The 20,186-nt window shown below is 39.4% G+C and overlaps 1 protein-coding gene across 1 annotated transcript; it reads right to left on the bottom strand.

Moving 5' to 3' along the window:
- Positions 1 to 8,249: 8,249 nt before the first annotated feature.
- On the bottom strand, positions 8,250 to 10,811 carry LOC135717458 (uncharacterized). The gene is made up of 5 exons (XM_065239547.1): positions 10,695 to 10,811; positions 10,470 to 10,560; positions 9,283 to 9,468; positions 9,061 to 9,222; positions 8,250 to 8,891 (listed from the first exon to the last, which is right to left on the bottom strand). The coding sequence occupies exons 1-5, from the start codon at positions 10,787 to 10,789 to the stop codon at positions 8,748 to 8,750; spliced, it is 678 nt and encodes a 225-aa protein (XP_065095619.1). The 5' UTR covers positions 10,790 to 10,811; the 3' UTR covers positions 8,250 to 8,747.
- Positions 10,812 to 20,186: the final 9,375 nt, after the last annotated feature.

Genomic DNA, 20,186 nt, shown 5'->3' on the forward strand with positions numbered 1-20,186 from the left:
AAAGCGTGCATGGCTCTTATACGACCGTGTTTTGACAAAACACAAGGGCTGAACTTTGATCGATGACGAAACATACGTCAAACTCGATTTTAAGCAGCTTCCCGGTCAAAAGTTTTAAATCGCGACTGGACGTGGGGATGTGGCAAGGGAGATTTAAGTTCGTGTTTGCTGACAAGTTCGCGAAGAAGGCCATGATTTGGCAAGCGATTTGCAGTTGTTTCCTAAAAACGGAACCATTCGTCACATCCTTGACGACGATATCCCAAGTTTACATCGAAGAATGCCTGAAATAGCCGCAAGCATAGGGGCAAAGTCCTCTTTTGGCCCGATTTGGCCAGCTGCCACTACTCCAAGGTGGTTCTGGAGTGATATGCTGCCAACAAGATCGATTTTGTCCCCAAGCTAATGAATCCTCCGAATTGCCCGGAATTGTAATCAATCGAAAAATACTGGGCAATTTCAAAGCAGCGACTTCTACGAAGCGGTGGGGAAGTCAAGGATATCCGGCAAATGCGGGCAATATGGAAGAAATGCACTGATTCCATGTCCGTTTACACTGTGCGGGCGCTGATGGGCTCCATCAAGAGGGAGGTTCAAGATTTCGTTCGAACTGGAGAAACGTAACCATCTCATGCTGCAACTTTCAAGTTTTAATAAAAGTGCTGTACAGCAACCATTAATGGACTTTTTAAAGTTATTGAATCACGAATTACAGGTCTTTTTGTACGTACCAATTTACTTTTAGTCAGCCTTTATGTTCAAAGAAAAATTCCAAGGTAGTTTTAAACAGAATTCCAGGATAATTGTAGGAAATTTTGAGGATTAATCCAAAATAATTCACATAAGTACCAGCGGAATTAACGAGAGGAGAGCTTCAAATAATTCTGTGGATTATTTTTCAGCAATCCCTAAAAGTATTTCATTGGAGCTCAAAGGAGAATTCCATGGGAATTCTGCGAAATATTTCCAAAAGATTCCTGAGCGGAAATCAAAAGCAATTCTAGAAATAATTCCTTTGAGGAGGAAAATTCCATGATTGGTAGGTTTTTAAGGGGAATTCAAAAAGTTTGTAGACAATTCCTATAGTGAATGTAGAAAATATTAAGAGGATACAAGAGAAAGTACCAATATGGTTTTTGGGCAAATACTAAGTTTATTTTAAGGAAACTCTTGAATGAACAAATGTAGGGTCTCATATTAATTCAGATGTCTTTTTTTTTCATGATCCTGGAAACAGAAAAAAAAAATCAAGATATGATTCGGGATGGTTTTTAAGATATTGAGACTCCAAAATATTTAAGAATTCTCATGCTATAAAAAGATTTTGTTATATCAGCTCATCAAGCCTTTGAAGTTCGAATATTCGAACTGCTGGTCTTTTCAACACTCCGAACAACAAATGGCGCCTATAAATTTTAAATTCGTTTGTAAATGGCTGAGCTACAAGAGGTAAGAAACTCTGCACACAGTGCCGAAATACATCACGTCACGCTAGGGCACAAATTGACAAGAATGACACAGAATACTTTATAAAACGGCATCACTGTTTTTTGCTGACAATTTTCCTAAGGTTTGCTAAAGTTTCGCACTTTGTTGACATTCGCTGATCTTCGCTTCAGGATGAATTTAATAAATCCATCGGACTAGACGATCGTATCTCGGATTAGAAGATAGTTTTGCTCGGATCTCTCCTGCAGCCATTACTTCGTCTAATTCCCTGCAAGAGTTGTTAAAGTGTGGTGATAAAGATCAGCACCGAGAAAATAAGCAGCAATAGCAATAACTAGATCACCCTCAGGGTCATCAACTTTTGCAACCAACGTGATTGCAACAATTGCTTGTCGTTTCCGTTGGCGACAATATCGGAAACCACGGTTTACATGGGTCAATCCCATGGCATAAATTATAGATGTAGCATTGTCTCTAATCTTCGATGGTGCTATTACATTGCTTGATTTAATGATTGTTAGCTAGAAATCAGCGATGGAAGTCAAAACTGACAGTTACGTTACATCAAGGTTTACCTGAATACATTTCAACAACCTAAACCCGATGCTTAACCCCTTTGAACCTTCTCCTTGGCATACAACGGAATCACATTCGACACCTCGAAGGAAATCGATAAACGTTTTTTTTTTTCAAAATCCCCGCTGATCTTCATGTAGCCGTCCTCCGCTTGCAGCCGATTGAACAGTTCACCCTCCACCTCGCAGTTGTTATCGTTGTTGTACTGTTCCATAGTCAACGCCACGTCCAGCTTTCCGGAATCCATCCGACGGAGTATAGCAAATGAACCGGCATGCACCAGGGCTACAATCAGTCTTCTTGGACCATATTTGGTTTGGTTTGGTTATTCTGGTAAAATTTCCGTGCTGCAGCAGTGGCTGCATACATAAATTTATTTTTATCATGCTTAGTTTCATAAATAAACAGTCACAAATGTCATTAAATCTTCAGGGTTGCCAAACTCTTGGGATACTTGACACTCTTCGGCACAGCGTTTGGCATAGCTTTCGGCACAGATTGAGGCGTGCAGAGTTGTTTCCCCCTTGCTGAGCTATGATTTTTCAAACATTGCAAGTTTGCCGTTACACATTTTACCGGAGGCATCGTGTTCGGAGTGTGAATTTCTATCTAAGCATAAATTATGTGTCTGAGACAAAGGATTTTGAAATAATTTTCAAAATATTTGACTAATGAAAATTTTTGAAACCTAAGAATATTCCAATTTTTAACGATCTAACGAAAAATTAGAAAATGCGTCTACGAAATTTGAATCAAGATTCAAAGACTATGAAAAGATTTTTGAATATTGATTGATAATTCTAAATTTCTATTTTCAAGTAACTGTTTGAAATGTGAAAAACAAAAGTTATTTTTTGAAAACAATTTCAAATGTGTGCTCCATAATACTTCAAAAGTATGCACAAGATATGAAACGTCTTCTAATTCAAAATGTCTTCTAATTCAAAATGTCTTCACAGAAATTCAAATGTCTTTACAATGAAGGCAAATCTGGCATCCTTGTTTATGACCGCCACATGGTGTTTCAATCTTCGTCTATGTTGTCCTAGAACACATGCGTTGCTATCTATTGTTCATCAACAGCAAATAGACTGCTTTATTAATATAAAGATACCACATCAGGCGTAACATTTGAAGACGACACAAAGACTTTTGTAAACAAAAGTTGTAAGACCCTTTCCACGCATCTCATTGTTATATGCGATATTGACTTAATCAGTACCAATTTACGATTATATTTGTATCCTGGTAGGGTTACCAATCTTTGAGATATTGTCAAAAGTCTAACACTGCTTCTTGACGCCGAACTCGGCCTACGGATTCTAAACTCGGCCTAACGCATTGAAACGCCATTGAAGATAAAAATTGATTTGGTCGGAGCGCTTCTTTTGTTTTTGGGAATAATGAGTGCAAACGTTCATATCACGCGTTCTAAATTGACTTCGTTCCGTAGCTTATTAACTAAAGTATCATACCAAACGCATAATTGACTTGTTAACTCTGAAATCATGGATTTATTTAAAGTTTTCCTATCGACCCAAAATGGGCGATTAGGTCGAAGTAGTTCTCTACCCTATACGACTTCTAGTTATTTGGGAGCCTACCAGTGCCAAACAAAAATGAAAAGAAACAAGCTTATAGCGAAAGGCTTACTTACCTTACCAATCAGACTAAGGCCTTGATGTCCTCTGCTGCCCGAAGAAGTCGTCTCCACTCTATTCGATCCAAGGCCACACGTCGTAAGGCTCGTAGTCAGCGAAGGGTTCGCAGGTAACCTTCTACTTGCTCGATCCTAATTGCCCGCTGAGCGCCTCTTCTTCTTGTTCCTGTTGAGTCGTCGTCCGGCATTCTTACGACGTGCCCAGCCTACGATAATCGCCAATTTTTTGCACTGTGGACAATGGATGGTTCTCCCAGCAGTTGGTGCAATTCGTAGTTCATTCGCCTCCTCCACGTTCCGTCATCCATCTGCACTCCGTAGATGGTACGCAACACCTTCCGTACGAAGACACCAAGGGTCCTCCACGAGCATAGTAGATCAGCGTCTTGCAGATAGACAACTTCGTGCGGCGCGTTCTCCGGAGTCCAAAATAGCCACGATTCCTTCCCATAATGCATCTTTGAATTTCTCTGCTGGTATCATTTTCGGCAGTCACCAGTGAGCCCAAATACACCGAACTCGTCGACCACATCGATTTCGTCACCATCACTCTGAACTCGGGGTGAGAGACTAACATTGTCTTCCCTAGAACCTCTTCCTCTCATATATTTCGTCTTCGATGCGTTGATGGCAAGTCCAATCCACCTAGCTTCAACCAGTAAAGTCGTTTTTCATGTTGAAACGATGCCTCACTTTGGCTTTCGATTCCTTTCAGCGACACTGTATCACCAGCTTTGTCGATTTATTTAATATGTGTTATGTCTCGATTTCGATAGGGGAAATGTCGGCTTCGACAATACCTTAACCTATTATCATCAGGGGGTAAACAAAGTCCTAGAGCACTCAAATTTGGCCAATAGATGCTCTGAAACACAATGTATCCACATGCCAAAATTGAGCTCTCAAGAACTTTGTTTACCCCCTGACAATAATAGGTCAAATGTTTTAATGTGCGAGATGCTTCCAATACATAAAGGGTCTCCCACATCAAATTGCATCACGGAAAAAAACACTGTAGAAAATTAACTAGTGGACCGATCCTTTTCAAGCTTTCAGACAATAAAATATAACCCATTAATAAGCTTTTGACATGGCTTCTGGCTGCAGCTGCTTCTGTACGGAAACCCACTTTTTCTTCATGTCTTCCTCAGATTTGACCTCCTTGGGATGCTTCCGTAGTGCTTGCTTCAGTATAGCCCAGTATTTTTCCAAGGGCTTTAGTTCCGGTGCGTTAGAGGGGGGGGGGGGGGAGGGTCATGTCCTTGGGTACGAAAGTGACCCCGTTGGCTTCGTACCACTCCAGGACAATATTTGAATAGTGGCACGAAGCTAGATCCGGCCAGAAGAACGTAGGGCCCTCGTGTTGCTTCAACAGAGGATGCAGATGCTTCTGTAGACACTCCTTGAGGTAGATCTCCCCGTTTACAGTCTTGGTTGTCACTGACGGCGCACTCCGTTTGTCACATGAGCAGATCGTTTGCCAAATCATGTATTTCTTGGCGAACTTTGAAAATGTCTGCCTCCTTACTTCCTTTGGAACATCAAACTTGTGCTGGGCGGTGAAGATAAGTAGCCCCGGAAGCTGCCGGAAGTCCGCCTTGACGTAATTCTCATCATCCATGATGAGACAATGAGGCTTCGTCAGCATCTGGGTGTACAGATTCCGGGCCCGTGACTTTCCCACCGTATTTTGCCGTTCGTCACGATTGGGAGCCTTCTGCACTTTGTACGTATGCCGTCCCTCCCGGTCCTTGGCTCTCTGAACGAAAGACTTGGACAAATTCAACTTTTTGGCCACATCCCTGGCCGAAGCATTGGGATTCAGCTTAAACGCTTTCACGACACGCTTGTGATCTTGATCACTAATAGAACATCCATAATGATCGCATTTCTCCTTCCGTTCGATGCTCAGAGTTTCGTAGTAACGTTTGAGTCACACGACTCACCGTTGACTGCACGATTCCAAGTTGTTTTCCGATGTCCCGATGAGAGAGTTGAGGATTTTCCAGGTGCTTGCGCAAAATCAATTCGCGACGTCGCTTTCCGGGTGATGCCATTTTTTCCAACTTTCGAAAAATTGACAGCGATAAAAAATACAGTGTAAATAATACACTCTAAACTACTTCAGTTCCAACATTTCAAAGGGGCGTAATTTCATTTGTAAACAATGGCTTTAGCTATCGATTTCTCGCGAATAAAAGCTCACTCATACTAGCTAGCATTGTTAACTTGGAGGGGTGAGCGTTTATTTGCGAGAAATAACGTCTGAAGCCATTGTTTACAAAATAAATTATGCCCCTTTGAAATGTTGACATTGACTTCTACCCAAATTTTCAAGAGAAAATACCCAATGGTTAATTTTCAACAGCGTTTTTTTCCGTGATGCAATTTGATGTGGGACACCCTTTATATTTATTTTCCGGCATATACGGCTTGAAACGTCAGTTAATGCAGGGCTGATAGTAGGTCACTTTTTAGTGACTTGGTCACTATTTTGAAGCCACTTACTAAAAAGCCACTTTTTACACCAAAAAGTCACTAAAGTCACTATTTCCCTAATAATAGTCACTATAGTCACTTTTTCACTACTAAAATAGAGTGAAATTTAAAAGTATCAACAAAATGTTTAAATTGGGTACTTGGCACTGAGTCTACAGTTGTTTTAACAAAATATACATATCTGTTCAATTTAAAATTTTAACCAGGGTGACCGGTGAACCACAAAACTTTAGAACACCAGGAAAACTATTGGAAAATGCCTTCAATTTCGATTAAAAATCATTTTCTCCGATACCTCTTTTTCCCAGAAAATAAATTGTACACCTTGAAAACTTTCCAAAGGTTTGTGATAGATTTTCAATAGATGATTAAGAACTTTAAAAAAAATCCAAAAAAAAATTTAAGATAATTTTAAAGTCTAGAAGACACCAAGGTATATCAGAGGAGAACAAGTCTCATATAAAATAAGTGCTCTGAGCACTGATTTTTTCATATCCGCTTAAATCTTAAGCCAGGTTTACCTAGATGTACAGTTAAACCTGGCTTAACACATACGAGCGTTGCTTTTGATTATTGTTTAAATTATTAGAGACGCAAAATTCACCTACGAAACAATTTTGAAAATAATTCCAATATAATTGAGAGCGCATTTAACGAAAGTTCTGAGAAGAATTCTATGATGATTGGATGAGGATTCAAGGTCCAATTCTAATAAAAATTTAGGAGGTTAGAAAGAAAGGGGTGTAAGTGACTTTGATCGATTCTCTTCATCGAATTTCTCTTTTGATAGTCACAGCTTTATAAACAGATTTTGCGCTATTTCTGCCACATAGTTTGACAAAGAAGGTTCTCATCTAGCATCCAGAATGGCACACGAATCAAGGAATGTGTTTGCAGCTGAATTATTAACGAAAGAGAAAGTTGATGAAGAGAATCGATCAAAGTCACTTACACCCCTTTCCGTCTAACCCCCTCAATTCAAAATTAATTCTGAAATTCCAAGAAAATTCTAAAGAGTTAGAAATAAATTCCTATAATTCCAATGGAATCGAATTTTGAAGGCTCAATCTCAAAGAAGAGTTTCAAAGTTATTCTTGACGGATTTTTGTTTTGAGAATTCTGAGGAAATACTATGGGAATTCTAAGGAGAATACGAATTGAATTTCCAATTGAATGCAAGGAAGAAGTCCAAGATTATTCTAAGCAGAAATTTATGAAATTTCTGTGGTTAATTGCATGGAAATTCTAAGGAGAATCCACATAAATTTAAAATGGATTTATGGAAGGGGCCTTCAGGGAGTTCCTAGAAGAATCAATACAAAATCGAAAATGGTCTACTTTAACTAATCATGTGCTATTGCTTCATGCGTTGGTTGGTTGGTTGTCTTTATTAAGGAGATTTTCAGCCAGACACTGGTTTATCTCCGGGACTTAATGCGTGAATTAAACGATTTACAGAATTGGAGATGCTTAACGTCAAATATCAGACTTTAAGTGGAGATTTTATACGATAGATGAGGAGATTAAATTATAGAGTTGATAGTTCCGTTATAGTACGGCACTGTGAAAATTGTATACACACTTAGAAAATAATACCGAACTCGGTTTGATTTCAACCGAGTTTTTATCTGCTGAACGCTCGGTAGTCTGCTCGGTTCAAAGAGGAATAACCGAGCAGTCGTTAGTTCTTTTTGTACCCACAATCTGTCAAAGTTACCGAAAATCTCGGTTGACGAAAAATAAATTTAAGCAGAAATTACCGAACATCGGTTCACTCAAGAACTACCGAGTGCTGTCAAACAAACCGACCCACCTGTTGTAATTACGGAATTCGGTTCTTTTGGGCAGCGCTCGGTTTTCACTTCAAATCCTGCTTTAAATTTGGATTAAGGATACGTTGCTTCGAATTTTCATAAAAATAAAACCAGTTTTGTCAAAGAAATGTATGAAGTGTGTTTATTTTATTTGTTTTGGGATGCAGAAATGTAATTTTATAATTGCAAATTATTAAAAAAAGAAGCTGTTCAAAAAGGAACCGTCGCTACCATGAGAAGGAGAGGCTCAATCGAGCGAAACTAAAAATTTCTCACATGTAGTGCTCATACTACCTACACGATAGACTGCGCCGGCAAGAAAGGAATGGAACTGCTTGTCCTGTTGCGGTGGTTCCAAACCGAATGCAGTAAACGAACCGAACCAAACCTCAAATGCAGACGCAACGTCAAGTTGGACATTGACCAACATTGATCCCAAACAGACGGCAAAGTCTGCTGAATCCTCCATGAACGCTCCTCGGCAAATCAATACCGGGCCATTCTTATCAGTGGGAAAATCATCTTCTGGCTGAAAATAAAAATTAAAGGTACTTGTATAATACGATAACCTATCCAATAGGCAATCTAATAATCTTACACTTATCCACTCCATGACGCCAGCCAATGGATTTTTCTTGGTAGCATCATTGATTTTATTTCGCTTAACACCACGTGATGGGCATTTAGCACGGATTATTGCCAGCGCTCTGATGAATTCTATGGGAAATTAATTATCTAAATGTGTGGACTCATTGAAGCTTTAAACGCAACTTACTGTTTTTCAACTCCACGAACATATCAGCGTACTGCTTAAGGATCTTATTCTGTAATTCTTCCCAGTGATCGGTGAACGACTTCGCTCCAGGCTTGATTTTTGTAAATTCCAGTTTGATCTACAGAAATAAATTATTAATATTCGATCTACCAAATCTCAAGTACAGTTTTTGTATAGGTCCTGACAAGGGTGTGAATATAGTAAAATAATCAGATTGTTTTTATCTATCAAAGAAATCACAGAGCCTATTGAAAAAGTACTCATGAGATTATTCAATATACACTTACAAGTTCTCCATTAAAGGCACCAATCACGGGAAAATCTTTCAAATATTCCACCAAAGTCCCCGCTGTACGTTTTTGTTGTCGACTTGCAAATGTTTTCTCCCATAGTTCAACAATTCTCACCTTAGATTGAACATTTGGAACAATGAACTTCAATTCAAGCACCTGAAATTTGTAAGAAAATATTAATCGTTTACCCATTTTGATATTTACCTTTAAATTTACAAGGTCCTCCATATTGTCATCTTCTTGTTCAAGAGTCGCATCAATTTCATTTGTATGGCTGAATTCACCAAGTTTTCGGCGTTTGATTATGCGTTCATCTGACTGCCTTGCCACATTCTCCATTCTGTAATATACACTGCCAGCATGACGGTTCAGCCCTCTTCCGTGGGGATGGAACCACAGCGACTAAAAACGAACGAGATTCAGTTTACAAGACAAACTTTCTACTATTTGGCAAACAGTGTTTGTGTCGAGGTTTGTGCTACTGCCGTAGTTGACATTGTTTATGAAACGTAGTGTAAAGCCAATGAGCTGGATTACCGAGGTGAAGCAATCACACACACAACTGAGTGACAACACTGTATAGAAGAAGCATCAAAGGAAAAGGAAGGGACAAACAATAATTCTAGATTGATTTTAGAATGGGTCCTATCTCCATTTTTCGATCAAAGAATCGATTAACTTTATTTGGTTTCTACCGCAACCTGAGCGATGGATTTGAAATATTTACACATGCAATCAAATCTCAAACCTTGAACTGTTGATTGCATGGATCAGTATTGCAAATCCATCGCTCAGATCGCGGTAGAAAGCGAATAAAGTTAATCGATTATTTAATTGACAAATGAAAATGGGACCTATTCTAAAATCAATCGAGAATTGTTGTAATTTAATTATTGATCGATATTAATCTCGTGTAACATTTGAAAAGCGCCTATCATTGTTGATCAAGCTATCATTCAAATTAGAGCGCCTTTATTAGTAGAGTAACATGTCAAAATTGGAACAACCGATTAGGTGTCATTTCCATACAAATCGCCGTTTCAATCCAGCAGAAGGCTTGTCAAATGACTGAGATGACGTCGCTCTACTAATTCAGGCACTCTAATTCAAATAATACGCGATACAATCCACAAAATTCGTGAGAGAAAAACGATGAAGAGAATCGATCAACAATAATATTCCCTTTTCAAATGTTGCGCGAGAAATTCGACCAATTTTTTGTCCATTTCAATTCCTTTGCCTTTGACGCTTCGTATTGCTTGCTTTACACTAAGTTTCGTAAACAATGTCAACTACGGCTGCAGCACAAACAATGTTTTCCAAATACATAGTAGAAAGTTTCAATATATTGCTTATTAATTATTGGTGATAATTAACGCTATTAGTTAAAACTGTTGACTTACTTGTGGAATCTCGGCATTCTTCGAACTCAGTGCAGGATATGTTTCAACCAGTGACAAGGCGATCTGATTTTTGTAGAAGTTGCTGGCGTGCCTGGAAACAAACAAACAAATCAATAATTAGCTATGCTTGTATTAATCAGAAACATCGTCAGCTAGGTTTTCGTTTAAACTAATAAATTACAAAATAACGTTCAATAGATTTCTAGGAACAAAGTGATTACTTACGTTCCATACAATGATTTCAAGCAATCGCAAAGAAGTGCTGTGATTTGTCTTCGAATCGTTTCCTTGGGTCGTCCACCTTCTTTCAGTAGTTCCATGATGCATATTCCGTTGTCGGTTCGATCAAATACCCGATCAATATTGATTTTCTAGAATAAATAGAAACAAATATACGTTGATTGAATGACCCACATATAATATTGATACGTTTCAAACCTGCTCCAAGATGATCCCTTCATACGGATTGTTTGCATTGATCACCCTTCTGGACACATCAGCTTGTTCATGATAATCAGCGTCAACCATAGTGTCCTCAAGCCATTCTTCCGTGCTCTTAGTTTCATCGTAATTTCTGTACTGTGTTTGTATCTTCTGTATAGTTTTGATCATTTTTGTAGTGAGTCCGAGTCTGGTAAAGTCATGTTCGTTCAGTGATAGAAACATTTGTAAGTTGTCGATCTCTTCCTTAGCTGAAAAAGAATTACTGCCATTAAATATTCTAAAGTTCCAACAGAGTTATTTGTTAACTACTTGTACTAATAATCTTGATTGTACACTCGCCGTGAAATGTACTTCTTCGGACTGTCGTATGGTGACCAGAATGAAAATATTGAATGCGTATGGCATTCTTCAATAGACATAAAATCATCTTTGGCTAGGATTTCTATCTCGTACGCTTCTAGAAAATCATTATACGTCGCAGTTTTACAGGATCGAATTAGGAAGAAAACTTTTCCATCGATGACATTGATTTCTCGTATAATCCCGTATGTCGGATAGAACTCGTTGTCATGAATTTTTAATCCAAGTATCGCGTTCATTCTGAACTCAACCCCATTAAGCGTGACGGTTTTTGGTTTGCAGATAAACTGCAGATGTGGATACAGAAATTGTTCACTGAGGCAGTCATCACGTAAGGCTAGGGTTCCAGAGTTGAATGTCAGCTTGTCGCGGAATGGCTTATCAAGCACGTTCATTATCATTCTCTGACATTGCCGCTTGCCCAAGCTGGAACAAATATTCTTAAAGTTTTTGCACGTATTCGCTTGATTCTTGCTTATTTTGTTCGTTTGTTCAAATTGAAAGCAATTGTATTGTTTCATTGAACCACTCTTCCTTATGCAGAGAGCGTAGTGACGCAAGTGATGCAACTTGTTGATACGCTGCTTAAAGTTTTCGAAAAAACTATCCTCCAGCTGTGCAAGTAGGTGTTCAGATACGACTGGTGACGAAATTATCCTCACGATATTAATTAGATGACCGATCATACGCATGAGCATACAATCCTTGGAGACAACATGACCATAAAGGAACGGGAAAGCTCTTATCAAGAGAAGAGACTGTGCAGATGTTTGTTTGATTTTATGCTGGGCAGGGTTAGCGAGCATTTCGTCTTTAAAATTTGGTGAAGGTTTGTTGCAGCGGTCAGCGTAACCAAAAGGAAATGTGTTAATGCGATTGTTTATGAACTTTGCTGTTATCTTTAAATGTTTTTGTTTGTATAAAGTTGATAGCACTAGTTGGATCGTCAGGGGCACTATCCCTTCAGCAAGGTCGTGCATGCTGTCGAGGCAGAAGTTGTTACTGGTATGGTAGAACTCTAATTCATTGAAAATACATCCTGATGTACTCAGTCCACAATCTTTCGGTATCAGCAAACCATCCTGTACTGCAGCAAGTTGATCTTCATACCATTCTTTCGATCGCAACGGATATTCTTCGGATGGATTTGAATGAAATTGATTCCTTGTAATCTGGCAAATTCGGCAAAAATAGTTGGCCCTTGGTCCAAGTAACCCAAACACGTCATGAACCGCAAGTGTATCGCCGCAGAAAATCGTCATAACAGCTCTTAAGACGAATTTCTCTGAACCGTAATAAACCGTTACGCCTTGTTCCAACTTTTTTAGGTCAGCGACGAAAGGCTCCAGAATTTTTGTGAATCCATGCTTTTTTATGTCTACTGAAGTACAGAATAGAAGCGGAAAAGCTGTACGTGGTGAAGAATTCCACTTCTCAGGAATATTCTGTATTTTGAAACATAAGTTAGAAACTTTATTTATCCCGGCTTTTGAACCGAATGCGTTGCCAAGTTCCACATCGTCTTGGTAAACACTGATCCTGATGGCATTAGGATACAGTTGAAAGAATTCGCTATTTTTGAAAATTTCACCTGTCCTGAATGAGCTGTATTCGGTTACACAAGGCGTGCTGGAAGTTTCTAGATTCGGTTCATTCAAAAGTTTCCGATTTTCTGGGCTTCTGAATATGAATTTCAATGAATCAATAATGCTGGTGTACGAAGCGGTCTCGTTTACCATAACTTTTTTAGGAAGTGATTCGATGTGGCGTACATCTTGTCTCCGATTAAGCAAAATATCCCTCGGCTTGGGTGTAGAAACGGCAAGCTTATTCAAGTACTGTGTCTGCTTTTTGAAGGATCTGACCTGGTCAAAAAGATTGCATAGTCTAAATGTATTTAGAAACGCTACGGAATCCTTCGTGTCAACATCAAATCCTTGTGCACTCAAAAATTTCACAGTTTCTGCCTCAAGGTACCCTGATACGTGCCGAACTATTTCGTCACAAAGCTTTATAAAATCATTGATTTTTGTGTAAGGTAAACCTACATCATATGTAATGCGGCAGATGCTAATATTTATTATTTTTATTAACTCTTCCAAATCTATACTTGATTCGAGTTTAGGACCGTTCTGTTGATTCTGGAACAATAAATCATCATATGTTCCTTGTCCTGCCACAGGACAATCATCAAAAATTTCTTCCACGGTAGAACGTCGAGAGTTTGCCGGATGCTTTTCCACTATATGCCGTTTCAGCGAATAAAAACTCCCGTAACGCGAGTTACAGCGTGGAAAAGCACAGTCAAAAAAAAATATCACTGGCTTTGAAGTCATTTTTATGCAAATGGTTTTTAAAATGCCTTTGCAAGCCAGTGACATAACCCTGTATATTTTCACGGCAGTAAAAACAAACGATAGCACAAGATTCCTGCAAATAAAATCATAGCATTAGTTTCAAATACTTACAAAAGATGTCAATCAAACGTGCATCCTCCTGTTGCAGCTGCTCCAGAACCTTTTCCATTTTTGCACACGTCCGACACACGTCCACACTCGAGAAAAAATGGCTGAATAGTTTTAGACTCAGCTTATAGAACCTCGTAGAGAACCGAGTTTTCGGTTAAATTTTCCGTCGCGAAGTTGAGCGCAAGTGGAACGTTTGACGTTTAACACGTTTTAGCGAATATTCGGTTCAGTTTACCGAGTTTCTCGGTTTTCACGTACCGAATTCGTAAATGTTGATACTTTACCGTACTTTTCGGTTCAGCCTTCTTTTTTATCTGTCAAATTTATACTATTTTACCGAAATTCGGGTCTGATTTTATAAATCCGCCTAAAAAAATGTTTTTAAACGATTTATTCGGTTTCTCGTTGATAACCGATGAGGTTCGGTAGAAAATTAAACCGAGTTCGGTATTATTTTCTAAGTGTGTATACAAAGTAGAAAGCGAGTAGAGGACAATTTTGAGGAAGGTACGAAACGGGTAGTTGTTTACGTCAGATGGCGACTTGAGTGTGAAACAATCGATATAACTGTTTCCGCACATCGGAGGTACATGAGCAAATCGGTGATCGTCCCTTTTGCCAGTGGTGGCAGGGGAAACACCCCTCACCATTCCTCATTAACGGATGAGCTTGGTAAAGGAGATGCTCTACCCGATTTGTACCTTCCTCAAAAATTGTCCTTTGTTCGCTTTCTACTTTCTATATACAAATTTCATACTGCCATACTATAACGGAACTATCAACTTTTTACTTTCATCTCCTCATCTATCATATAAAATGCCCATTTTAATTCTGATATTGGATGTTAAGCATTTCCAACTATGAAAATAATCTATTTCCAAGAATTTTGTTTATTGTTCTGCAAAAAGTTCAAGAATGCAGTATTATTTTTGTAAATGCTTATTTGCCTCTAAATTTAAAAGAAGGGGGATTATTATGAAAAATGTTCTTGAGATCATTCTGAAGAAATTATGAGAAAGTTCTAACCGAATTATCAAAGTTACCTACCTAGATGTATGAAAATTTAAAAGATCTCGATCGCAGAGTCAAATACAAGATCATAAAAAATGGGAATTACTATTTGCTAGTCATCATATATAACGTAAGCAAAAGTAAATTATTCAAATCACTTCAAATGCTCTTCCGTTTGGAGATTCGATTAAATTAGAAGAATTTATGTAATTTGATTTTAAGTTCCATGACATAAAAAGTTTATTTCAATATCAAACCGTATTTTAAATTTTAAGCTACCATATAAATGGTTACTTATTTAGTATTTACAAGTCACTTAAGTCACTACTATAATATCGCATCAGCACTACCAGCCCTGTTAATGTGCTTCGTGAAAGACGAACTGATCAAAGTGGAGCGCTTTGTCACTCGTCCGCTGCATCGAAGCTCGAAAGAAACACGAATGAAGTGGCGGAAGAAAGAGAGACAAACGAATGAACATTTGTTTGTAGACGCCGACTGAGGTGCTGAGAATGACAACTGATAAAAGCAATCTAGTAGCCTTTCCGTCGCATCGGTTTTGTCGATTGAAGTTTGATATGTGTGACGCCCTGGTCAAGACAGACTTCGGTTGAAAGCTGCCAAAGTAAAATGTATTGCTGCAAACGGGAGGAACGAAGATGATTCAACGAACTGAGCGAGCAACTTGCCTCATCAATGACGTTTGGAATTTCCTCAAATTCATCAACTTTCCACAGACAATTCGTGCCTCTCCAATCATCCGAATGCCTTCCGCGGAGTTGCTGTCGCATTTTGACTCTTCTTACAACTTAGAAGGGTCTACAAACCACTTGAAAACCTTACATCACTCATTGACGGTAGATCCTTCTCACCGTGCTCTGTTGAATTCCCTCCCGAAACCCAATTGTCTGTTACGAAAGCCTCCGCGGAGGTGAGTTAGCTCGAGTTTTAAATCTGCACTGCATTATGTGATAGTTGAAAAACAGAAGGCGATAAAGGCACCGTCAGCATACATATTTATTTGGACAACATTATGCCAAGTACCGGGTGCAGCGCGGGCCTTCTCGGCTCCGAGAACACCGAATGGAAAGGGGAACTTGTGTTTGCAAACAAACTTGATTGTTCTCAGCAACGATGACGATGATGATGTTCGTGAGGCTGGATCACAATGAGCAAGCGCGCATACCGACAGCAATCGTGGTACAATGGCACAGTGAAATTGTGTGGCGATGATGATGATGGGAGCCAAGATGTGACACAAAGAAGTCACACGGGTGACCATGAACCGCTCCTCTGAATGTGGGTAGGCACTGCGCGGAAAGTGTGAAGATTTATCAAGCAGAAAAATTGTCGCTTTTGTCGCGCTCGGAATTGCTTGGTCATTAATTAGGCGAGAGTTGTGTCGTGTCGGGAAGGACGAATTCCTGGAGAATAATTGCTATTGAATAATTAAGTATGACTTCAAGGATTTCACACCTCCCGGCGCTGAAATGGAGCTTTCAGTGAACAACCGGTAGGAATGTTTTTCAGCGCGACGGCGTTTCCAATTAGTGACTCTATTGGTTCAAACCGATTAGAAAGGCAAACAATTTACACTAGAAACGTAAATATTTACTCGTAGCGAATTAATTCCATTCCCGTTGGTCGAAAGTGCCGTGCGTGTTAACGTATAGTCAAACGGACTCCATTGTAGGCGATAATTCGAGGAATTTAATCAATTTCCTCGGCTATCAACGAGATATCGGTGAATCAAAATTCGGTATGGCAATCGGAAACCGCTAGATTGAAATTTATTTAGTCACTAAAGTGGAAATTGTGGAAACGCAAAAAAAAGAACGTGAAACCCAAGTTAAACATGTCGGTTAAATGCAGAAAAATAAACATTGCTCAATTTCCATGAGCCATATGCAAAGTGAAGTGCTGCCAGCGCATCTGCCCCGATGATGACCCAATGTGCCCGCATGTGATGAGATGGGAAAAAAACCAGTTCACGAGTGTCCATCGATTTAAAACAAATTAAAGCTTAATAATTGATAATCAATTTAAACGCGAGCAAGAGGTGGTCGCTCTGCACCGGCACCAACGGCGCTCAATGTCAATCAATCGAAGCACGCTCGAGATTACCGGCCGTCGCCGATGCCACTTCGGTGCGGATAGGTACGGGCAATTTAAATTGCAAACAATTGGCTCCCACACATGATGGCGACCGACGTGGGATCGGACCAATAAGTGGGGGCATGAAAATAAACAATGGAGATAAAAAAAAAAAAAACTGAAGCTCTACTGACAGCCATGCGTCACACTGCAGCTGTGCATGGGAGGGGGTGAGTGAATCGTGGGGCTTTGTGGAAGCTATGAATAATGGATTTGGGATACTCTGCGTTATTTGGGTTGGGGCGATTAAAATTAAAATTGATTGCTGATTTATAAAAAAAAATCAGAAATTTTAAAAATGGGTGTATTGTGAGTAAACAAAAATTAACGGAGCAAGTACAATTGGACAATGAAAATGAATATTATGAATTCATAAAAAATCATATGTAGGGGAAATGAATGCAATGTCCGCCTAAATGACCCTAATTTGGGCCCATACATAAATTCAGCAATCGACTAAATTTTCAAGACCGATCAAAAATATCCATAAGTACCGTCCCAATGACGCGTTCTTCTAGATAAAATTAATAAATAGCAAATTTTAGCGATGGGCCCAATCTTAGATCCATAGCCCAAAATAAGAGCCATTTCATCTATCTGAGCAGATCACAAACCTTACTGTTATACTTTTCTAAAATTTCTAGCCCCATAATCTTGAACAGTTTTCTAAGACTTAGATTTTTAAATTTGTTCTTAACCTATCAGTACTCGCTCCAAGTTTTGTAACACGGGGTAAATTGCTTTATGGTCTACTGGTTTTACAACACCTCGCTCAAAATCAAAATGGTTTTATCATTTCGACAGTTTTGTACGGTTTCAAAACAACAGTTGTGAACAGTTTTGGTGTGCTGGACTTTATCAGAAACAGAAATGCTTCGCTTTGATTGAAAAAAAAAAACATGATAAATTTGTTATGTTCATATCTCTGTCATGATACATCCAATTTTCGTCCTTTTTAGATCATTTGAAAGGTATTGAATGGAACTTTTTTCGTATGCAAATTGTTCAATGCAATTTTCAAATTTTGTGTGCTTAAAGTTCACCCAAAATTACAATATTTTTCAAAATTTACTTTGAACAATCGTGATTGATTTTCTCAGAATTGGGTTGGCCAAATTTTTAAATAAAAGTAGTAGTAGAACACTTATGCTATACCTTTCATACCATTCAAATAACCATTGGAGATCGAAAATTGAACGTAAAATGAGAGATCATTGAACAAATCATATTTGCATGGTTTTTTGGGGGTGTCCTTAAACTTATGATCGGTAGTGTACCTTGCTACGAGTATAACTTAACCTAACATGCGTATGATCTGATGACCTGATCTCAGACAGGTGTCTCTGAACCTTTCCAAGAAGAACGTTCTTCGCTCTTCCAGAGACTGAAGAGCAGCCAGGCGGTGGACCTCAGAATGTTGCGTCCGTGGAGGACTGTTTTAGGTGCAACTTCCCCAGATTGGCATACCGTACTCGATTACGGGAAGCATTGCTTGTAGACAGTTAGCTTATTTTACAGGTAAAGGGTTGAAAAGTGGATACATTGATCATATCAAGATGTTGCACTTGATTTTCGTTTAGTCAAACCCTGAAAATCAGCCCACTGTCAAGAGTCAGTCTCTTTGAACCATTCCAGTACTGCGCCGTTTAGGCAGATTTTGTTATTCTCAGACGGAACAAGTTGAGTGTGGAAAAATTATGATCTGGGTTTTGGCACACTAGAGATGAGCAACCCTGGATGACATCAGAGATGAAATAGTGAGAGGTGAAACATTGACTGCTGTTATCAAGGCACTGGAGTCTGGGGATTGGACACAACACGTCATCCGATATCAAGCCATTGCGAAAGAGTTAGGTGTCACCAGTGGTATTCTAGTACGAGATGAAAGGATCGTGTTGCCGACTAAATTGAGGCCGAAGGCATTAAATATTGTACATCGGGGTCACCCTGGTGTTGTCACTATGCGGAGAGCACTTCGAGAGAAAGCTTGGTGGCCCGGCATGGATGATGACGTGGTCGAGAGAATTCAGGAATGTGCCGGTTGTGTTTCTGTCAGCATTGTTGGACCGCCAGAACCACTTCATAGAAAGTAGATGCCTGAGCGTGCGTGGCAGGCGATAGATTTTTTTTCACGGCGAAAGAGTGTGCAACCTTCCTGGTTGTAGTAGATTATTACAGCAGGTTCCTAAGAGTTATCGAAATGAAATCTACTACAGCAGCTAAACCACTATTCGCAGTGACAATGGGCCTCCATTCTCCAGCGAAGAGTTTGCGAAATTTCGTTCTAGTAAGAATGTCCGGTTGATTAGGACTATTCCGTACTGGGCCCAGATGAATGGGCTGGTTGAGCGTCAGAACCAGGGAATACTGCGAACACTAAGAATAGCAAAAGCAACCAAGTCTGACTGGAGAAAGGCAATTAAGGAATATGTTTATACGTATAATACGACACCTCACACGGTGACCAGAAAAGCGCCCATGGAGTTATTAACTGGGCGACCAGTGAAAGATCTTTTGCCGTCATTGCGAACTGATCCTCAATGGCATCGGGAAGAAGGAGTACGGGAAAGAGATGCGATCGAGAAGTTAAAAGGAAAGAAGTATGCAGACCTACGGCGACTTGCAAAGCCCTCAGAAATAAATGAAGGAGATGCAGTTGTTCTTAAAAACTATGAACACGGTAAGCTTGAACCGAAATTTAAGCTGGATACGTTCAGGTAATGATGAAGGAGTAACATTACTACAATGTGTCACCCATCTAAAGAAATGGCTGAGATCAAGCAAATCAGTCAACAACCAACTTGAATCTCTTACAGACGTAGTAGACCCTTCTTCAGAGTTAAATTCATCTCTACCGCTACAACCAGGAGCAGCATCATACCCATCATCATTGCCAAAAGTAACAGGGAGAAGTAACTCTAGTACGCAGCAGAACTCTCTAACGAGAACCAGAGAGAATTCACCGCAGTCAACTTCAGATTGCCCAGTTAGAAATAGAAAAGTTCCTCGTCGATACGTACAGTCTGTAACTAAATTGAAGTTATGTTCGGACTAGGGGAGAGATGTAGAGATGGAGAGATGAGCTCAGGAGTATAACACATACAAATTTTCACGCCGATCGGTTCAGTAGTTTCCGAGTCTATAAGAGTCAGACAGACAGACAGAAATTAATTTATATATATATAGATTATCACTAAACTTCGATCTCTCTACAGGCCTATGCTTAACAGAGATGGAGAGAACTCTACGATACTGATACGAGTCAAGGGAATGGTGGAAT

The sequence above is a fragment of the Ochlerotatus camptorhynchus genome, unplaced genomic scaffold (genome assembly GCF_037179485.1).
Source record: "Ochlerotatus camptorhynchus isolate MF236.1 unplaced genomic scaffold, CSIRO-AGI_Acam_v1.1 ptg000056l, whole genome shotgun sequence".
Classification (NCBI taxonomy): domain Eukaryota; kingdom Metazoa; phylum Arthropoda; class Insecta; order Diptera; family Culicidae; genus Ochlerotatus; species Ochlerotatus camptorhynchus.